The sequence below is a fragment of the Nicotiana attenuata genome, unplaced genomic scaffold, assembly GCF_001879085.1.
Source record: "Nicotiana attenuata strain UT unplaced genomic scaffold, NIATTr2, whole genome shotgun sequence".
NCBI lineage: Eukaryota > Viridiplantae > Streptophyta > Magnoliopsida > Solanales > Solanaceae > Nicotiana > Nicotiana attenuata.
The window spans coordinates 75,641-83,668 of record NW_017672009.1 but is presented as its reverse complement, the minus strand read 5'-3'; the positions used below and the strand labels follow the sequence as shown (position 1 = coordinate 83,668).

The 8,028-nt window shown below is 35.3% G+C and overlaps 1 protein-coding gene across 1 annotated transcript in view; it reads right to left on the bottom strand.

Annotated features, from left to right (window-relative positions):
- The window catches only part of LOC109211320 (delta-1-pyrroline-5-carboxylate dehydrogenase 12A1, mitochondrial), a 7,459-nt gene extending 1,172 nt beyond the window's left edge, over positions 1 to 6,287 (bottom strand). The window contains exons 1-14 of the mRNA XM_019374850.1: positions 6,094 to 6,287; positions 5,298 to 5,377; positions 4,846 to 4,949; positions 4,563 to 4,630; positions 4,342 to 4,399; positions 4,112 to 4,225; positions 3,678 to 3,761; positions 3,172 to 3,276; positions 2,756 to 2,869; positions 1,741 to 1,872; positions 1,558 to 1,647; positions 1,326 to 1,415; positions 677 to 886; positions 472 to 582 (exon numbers count right to left, since the gene is read on the bottom strand). Coding sequence (XP_019230395.1) covers positions 472 to 582; positions 677 to 886; positions 1,326 to 1,415; positions 1,558 to 1,647; positions 1,741 to 1,872; positions 2,756 to 2,869; positions 3,172 to 3,276; positions 3,678 to 3,761; positions 4,112 to 4,225; positions 4,342 to 4,399; positions 4,563 to 4,630; positions 4,846 to 4,949; positions 5,298 to 5,377; positions 6,094 to 6,164 — 1,431 coding nt within the window. The 5' untranslated portion in view covers positions 6,165 to 6,287. The remainder of the gene's footprint in view (positions 1 to 471; positions 583 to 676; positions 887 to 1,325; positions 1,416 to 1,557; positions 1,648 to 1,740; positions 1,873 to 2,755; positions 2,870 to 3,171; positions 3,277 to 3,677; positions 3,762 to 4,111; positions 4,226 to 4,341; positions 4,400 to 4,562; positions 4,631 to 4,845; positions 4,950 to 5,297; positions 5,378 to 6,093) is intronic.
- Between the last annotated feature and the right edge of the window lie 1,741 nt (positions 6,288 to 8,028).

The window sequence follows — 8,028 nt, the reverse complement described above, 5'->3', positions numbered from 1 at the left end:
CCCCCCCCCCCCCCCATGGCTCTTTGATTCTACAGTCAAAAATAGCAAAAAGCATTGCTACTAAAACTTCACTATGTTCTACACCTCTCTCTTCTCACCTTCCTTCCATTCCTCCTTCCTTCTAAGCTGAGCTGGTAAGTAATAGAAAATTCAACAGTTTTAATCTAAAATATTTCTTATCATATTGGAATTCCAGATGCTGATCTAGAGAAAGACTTCCTAAGATATTTTCTGCTAGTTTTACTTGCATGTGAGTATTTTAAGTTGTATTGTAGAGCAACACATATTTCAATCTTGTTACTCCCGGGTGTATTGTAGAGCAACACATATTTCAATCTTGTTACTCCCGGGTATTCATATTTGATAATAGACGTATTAGCACGCCGGTAGAAAAAACGCATTGCTAAATGTGTGCGAAAATAAATAAGGTCAACTCATATCTGAAAAGGAGTAACTAGCACATTTTCTTACTTGCAGGAATAGTATGTCGTTTGAAACCACAGCAGCTGTTAAATGTGCATGCATCTTTTCAAGGGCGTTCAAAACCAGCGGAAGCTGATTATCTTTGTACTCTGTGACAACCTAGAAAGAGAAAGCACACACCAGCAAGATAAGACGATCAGTGAGAAAATTACCCAACTTGACATTTAATATGTAGTTCAGACTATTCTATTACCTGGAATGGCCCGAAAATCTCTTTGGTCACGAGATGATAATGTTGTTCTTTGAGTATTTCTTCAAGTGGTATGAAAATTGCAGTGGGTTTAATGGCTCCATAAATTGCAGGGATAGAATGGTTTTGTAAGGCTTCACCACCAAAGAGCAGTCTTGATCCAGGTATCTGAAGTAATTTCTTCGCATGGTCTAGCATTGCTTCAGTTGTAACCTGTGAGAAAAATACATTAACAATCATGGCTAGGATGTTCTGACAAGATTGTTGGCATTACTTGACAATGTACCACCAAGAATGCTTCGTCCAAGAAAAAATGAAAAGGAGCTGGAAATGCAAGTATAGTTAGTATTGTAATCATGCTAACAAACAATGAGCAGGAACCCACTAAGATAAACATTCAGTTTCCATCTCACAGAGTCACGGATTTGATTTAACATGTTCAGATGGACTCCCGAGAAAACTTCTATACTTGTCTGAGTGAATTATTCTGAATATCCAAAAGAGTCCGAAATAGATTCAGACCAAAGGTATTGATACTTTTCAAACCTCTAGTAAATTGTATCTAATGTCACTCCAGCACTCTAGATCTAGACCATCAAATGATGGATAGTCAAATCTCCAAATTAGCACTTTGAGCATTAGGCATTCTTACCGTAAGGACAGGACCAATAGTTAAATCATCTAACTTTCTTCTTGCAGCAAGCTCGGTCATTTTATCTAAGAGAGAGCTTCTACCCCAATTCTGCATCAACATAAATGACAGTTAGAAAAGAGAGTTATCTGAATGAAATTTCACCTTTTACAATGCCTATATAAACCACAAAATATTTGTCTCTAAGCATTTAATTTCCATGGAGAAAAAGATAGAACAGGACAAAGGATACCTCATGCATGAACAATATTGATTGAGCTGAACACTTCTGACCACTACATGCATATGCATCTTGATCACAAACCCATGCAACGTAATCCACCTGTCGAAAGCAAACAATCACAACGAGTAAATAAAACTTGAAAAGAGCTTTTCCAAAATGCAATGAAGCCTGTCGATAACAGATTATGTAAACCTCATGGACATCGGGCCCAAGGATCTTCCAGTCAAATCCAGCATCTTCTAGTTTGACTCGACCACTTAGGTCATCAGCTAACTTCTCTGCCACTCTTGAGCTACCTGTGAAGAGAGTCATGCGTGGTTTCCCCTAGAAATACAAAATGAAAGAAAACTATCTCAGGTAAATAAAAACACACTTCAATCTACAAAACAGAGCAGAAGTAAACCTGTGCAAACTAAAGAAAAGGAAAAGAGAAATAAATCACAGACACACACTTCCCCTTCCCCTTCCCCTACCCTGATATAAAATGAAAGCTCAAAAATGCATTATTGCATATAAAAGCATAATTAGTAGCAATTTTCACAAGTATATTCCATTTCAATATTATTTCCAGTGAATCGAGTCAGGCGATATTTTGGATACACATGTCAATCAATTATGCTTTAATCCCAAACTAGTTGGCGTTAGGTACATGGATCCTCTTTATCCATTCTCTCTACCAGAACCAGTTTATTCCAACACTGGTGAATAATTATATCTTTTGGATACACATGCCTGCACATAAAATTGAAACTTAGTGTAATTTTGCTGGATCCAAATAATGACCATTTAGGAAAAACCATGCATACGTCCTAGGGTCCTAGAGGTCTCGAAAGAAACGGATGGCTCACAGCAGCTTCATACCTCATAGACATTTATCTTTCAAAAGGAACACGAAAATAATGGCTGCAACACCTCCGGGCCCCCCCCCCCCCCCCCCCCCGGTCTAGACAAAAAGGCTGTCCTTCTTCCTCCAATATTAGATAAAAATAAAAATCGTCTTGTACCATTTCGTCGATTTAATCCAACCATGAGGCATGTATAAATACTATACTTGAGAAGGAAAAGAAAAAATTAATTTAAAAGAATGCTAGATTTGGAGGAGGAAATTATTCTCAAGGGACAGAAAGTTTTTGAACGAAAATTTGTAATTGTTATTTGCCAATTCTTACTGATAAGTGGCCCAGAGAAGTCAACTTCAGAAACTAACCTCAATGAGTAGCTTGTTCATCGTCTTTCCATCTGAATTTATGAAATCCACGTTATCCGCAGGTAACCCACAATCATGAAGTAGTCGAAGAAATTGTTCCATAACAACACATACCTAACCAACAATTGAAGTCTAACTATAAGAAGCATATCAGAAAAAATTTTAAAATAGAGTTATTAACAGAAAAAAAAATAGAATAGGAACAGAAATCTTCCATTTTTGTTTTTGAGTAGTACAGAAATCTTCCAATTTTCTGCACATTTTGTTAATTTGACAAAAAGAGAGGACTATGTAAAAGCCATTTTGCAATTTTTGATTCTTTGATAGATGAGAGTCAAGTTTGCTTCTTAGCTGGGCCTAGTTCAGTAAGTGAAATTGCATGCTATAGAGAGCCTATAAAAATTTGCATGACCCACCTTGCTATCAACTTTAAGGACCGGCTTATTCCCCATATATAACGCTCCCATCATCTGAAGTACAGGAATCTCCAAGGGAAAATTAAAGGGAGCAATAACCGCCACCTATAAAATAAAGTTTAAATTCAGGTGCAGTGAGAAATTTTAATAATTGAAGTACAAAATATCCTTCAATCACCTAAGAAAGTCAACAGGGGAATGTAAGAAACAATAACTTATGTGCTGCAAATTTTACCACTATGACCAATGTGACCAAAAGCAGGCTAAGTCAAATCCTTAGATTAGCAGGAAGACATTCATAAAAAATGATTCCAGCGTATAACACAACTTAACACCATCTGAAATAGTGAAGAATTTTATTCCGATAAATTCAAGTGTTTTAGTGATTTTAGTTACAAAACTGCACCTTCAGATCTCAGTTTCAAAGTGAAAGATAGCATCAGAAGATTTTTTTGTTTAACACTTTCCATTAAATCTAGTCAACAACAGCCAGAATGGTGCCTTACTGGTCCATAAGGCCAGCGAAAACCATGGCTCTGCTGCCCCAGATGATTTCCTGGTACTGCAAAAGACCTAGCTAGAAAGCGAACCTGCCAAATAAATCAAGGGTTCAGTGTTCGATCTGACATTTGTGTTAAAGAAAATGGAGAAATGAATCCCATGTGAAATAAGTCCTTCTCGCTGAACCTGAAGTCTATTAAGCTTTCAAATGTTCAGAGTTAATTAAGCTAACATTTAACATAAAAGTACAAATAGAAGGAAGCAACCAATGAGTAGAGACAAAAAACTGTTGAAATAACATAAAGCAGCAATAGAATCACATGGATGTGAAAAGCTAGCCAACTGAATTGTTGCACCATGATTTAAAACAATTTTTTTTCTTAATCAGCCCCTGTATAATGTAGCATATGAGGTAATAGTTATAGAAGGAATAATCTACCTGATCACCACAGAAATTTTCCAGAAATTTCTGTGTGACGAAAACTTCACCATGAGCTTGTTGGTAACTCTTAGGAGACACCCGTTGTATTAGCTTAGCAAAGAAGTCAGAAACCTGAAAGACATAAAGAAGCAAATCATTAAGAGGATAAGAAGTAATTATGAATATCATAAAGTATTTGTCAAATAGGCTAAGAGAACACCAGCATCCTTGCTTGAGTTATATATTACCTCAGGCAAGCCAAGCATATGAGCTGCTTTTGTAGATACGTCTCCAAGCATTAGGTACCTGAGAAAAATGGTGTCACTCAATTCATTTTTCTAAAGTCATCATTTCTTCCTTTCGATAAAAACCCACAAGACACTAAAGGCTAGTCAACACACAGTTCAGCTAGAAAACTTCACCGAGAAAAAAAACCAAGAAAAAGACCAAAACACAATTAAAATCAAACCTTTCTGGTGCTTTGAATGGATTATGTAGACCATGTTTCGGGCACTTGGACAAGCTCTCCACAAATAGCTGCACAGGCAATAAAAGGACTTGTAAAATCATCATATTGAAATCTTAGATGTTAAAGATTTCTGAATAAAAGAAGGGAAAAGTCTTTATATGACCGGAAGTGTAACTGGCCAAAAAGTAGCAAGCCATTTGTCCAGAATAACAGACTCCACAGGTTCAAAGACTCGTCTGGAAAAACACAGCCCAAAGAACTATGATGCATCCAAATTATGTACCTGCAATTCTGATTCATCTACTTCTGCAACTTTAATGAATGGTTGCCCATTCAAGGGATCCACTATTGTATTCCAACTAGAAGATCCTGTCCACTTCCCCTGCACTGGATGGATGAAAACCACCAGTCAATTAGATGTAGCGGTAAACTAGAACCATGACAAGAGTTTGCTATTTGTATATCTACAGAACACATTTTGAAAAAGAAAAGGGGTGAAAGGTAGTGATATAATACGTTCTTAGTGTCTCTGTTACTAGTTTATCTTGCTTGCTAACACGCTTCTTTTTGCTTTTCCAAGTATATGGTACACACACAAGGAGATTAAGAGAATTCAATACTTCCTAAAAATCTTTGTACAAGTATATGCATCTATTCCTAGGCAAACGTTGGACAGAAACTAACTACATATCAATGGCCGTTTTCAGCAGCTAGCTGGAACGAAAATTTACATACCCAAGTTGTGGACTTCAGCAGGTTGAGAGCCTGATATTTCTTCAGCTTTTACCGTAGCAAAGGGCAAAGTATGATTTGATCTGCATTATGATGGACTAAATTAAATGCACTAAAGTGAAGAACATAAGGAACTAGAATTAATGTCAATAAAGCCAAATCATATGAAATTATTGATCTTGTGGAAAATTATAAAAAAATTGTGACATACGAACGTTCATTACAAGTTCGATATGAGAATGACTTTAAAACAACACCCCAAATGCTTGGTCCATACGCGTTGATTGATTAGCTCAAAACAGGAAATTGAGAATATTCAGAGTCATACTTTAGCAGGAAACAGTATCTACGCTAAGCATCACTTACATGGATAACTAGCCCATATCATGACATAATGTAGACGCACATTTCATACGGCAAGTGGAATGAGCATAATTTGACATTGTAAATCCAAAAGTAATAATCAAATAATCATCCAATTGTTAAGTCAATTGACGCCCGTTACTAACTTTTAGTTTAAAAAACAGTAACTTGTAAAACATTTTTACCCAAAAAGTTTCTCCTTAAAACACCATTTTCACATAAAAAAATTTCTCTTTTTAGAAATGTAATAGCTTCGATCAACTAGTTCGGCATTAAGGTGATGTTGCTACTGTAGATTTTCAAGCATCCAACTAGTATCCAATCCCAATTCACCTTGCTCAAAAGAAATGAAACCAACAGCACCCAGAAAAATATACAACTTATTCAAAGTGATCAACCCTTTTTTTTGTAACAACTGCTGCAATAACACAAATACCTGGCAGAATTGAATGAACTGATCCAAGAAACTCTATTCTTCAACTGCCTGTATGCGGCTACTCGATACATGATGATTAGAATTGAGTAGAGAGTGATAGAGCCACTGATTATACAGCTTATATAATTAGGTTAAAGAAGTATTAGATGCGGAAATGAGTACAAAGTAGGTAAAAGTTTATGTACTTTTTGTTTGTTTCAATCAGAGAATCACGTGTTGGTCATATATTTGTTGCGTGATTCACTGCCGTTGAATTGCAACTTCCATTTTTAATATTTATACTTTTTATTTAATATTTATATAAAACATTTTGGAAGTTAGTTCTTAAAAATAGTTAGTAGTACGATTACGTGTCTACATTAGGCTTTTCCTTTTTGATTGCTGACGTGTTTAGATTAGTTTGTGAGAAAAGTTTTGGCTAGTTGTTACTTTTGTTTTTTCCCCCCCTGTGAATCCGAACTACACCCGTTTTGATTGCTTTTGAGACGAATAAAAAAATATTTTTTGAAAAATATTTTCATTGGTAACAAATACACCCTTAGTCTTAAAATTTTTATCTTGACCAACCTCTAGCCTGATTTTAAATAAATTTCACTTATTTATTTATCAAGTTGAATGTTTTTTTTTTTTGGTTCAATATCAAGTTGAATGTTATGAGTTCAAACTCTCCATAAAATATTAATTTTCAAACTGCTTTAGAATTAGAAAATAATCAAAGAATAATTTATGTCAGGTTTTAATTGGTAAGTAGACCAAAAAAAAGAAAATAGTAAATTTGTGAAAGAATAAAATAGATGATATTTTGAGACTTGATTTCTCAAAATCTTGAAATTTTAATTTGGAGAACGTATACGTTATGCTAGTGGTACCATATCCCCTTTGACTATGCTGTACTGATAATCCAATCATTTAAGTCTATAATTAACGCATTTAAAAGCAAATGTTTCACTACAATGACCTCATTTTAAAAGAAAAAGATTAGTTTGTAAAAAAATGTAGCTCAAAGTAACAATATAAAACAAGAAGATAAGTAGAATAAGATAAGAAGAGATAACTTTCTTATTTCATCAAGTGTTCAAGTGTGTTCCATCTCACATTTCATGCCTCTATTTACACTATTACATATGAAGGTTAAAAAATGATTGTCTTAAACATTACATTAACAATTGAGATCATGGGGAAAGATCATGGGGAGAGGTTATGGAGGTGTGGGAGTTACAATCATAATAGTGATGGGTAGTGGGGGGTTATTTACATCATGAGTGAAAATAGTGGGAGTAGTGGACATCCATATTAACTATAAGTTTTACAACACTCACCCTTGGATGTCCAAAAATAGATAATATGTCTCGTTAAAACCTTACTAAGAAAAAAACCCTGTGGGAAAAAATCTTAGTGAACGAAAAAGAGTACACATATCTGTATACGCTTTATTTGCTGCCTCGTTAAAAACCTTACCAGAAAAACCCAGTGGGACAGAACCTAGGCTAAGGGAAAAGAGTACAGTGTGTATCTTACTCCCCCTCATGAAAACACCACTTTATTTCTCGAAGATGCGGCATTCCGATCTTCTGTCTCAACTTCTCAAATGTTGGCAATACCTTAGTGAACAGATCAGCCAAATTTTCACATGAACAGATCTGTTGAACATTAATTTCACCATTTTGTTGAAGATCACGCGTGAAAAAGAACTTTGGTGAAATGTGCTTTATTTTGTCTCCTTTTATGTATCCTCCTTTCAGTTCAGCGATGCAAGCAGCATTGTCTTCATATAGTGTAGTTGGATTATCTTTTTTCATAAGAAAACCACACATTTCCTGAATATGCTGAGTCATTGATCTCAACCAAACATATTCCTGACTAGCTTCATGAATGGCTATTATCTCAGCATGATTTGAAGATGTGGCAGCTATTGTTTGTTTCATTAAACGCCAT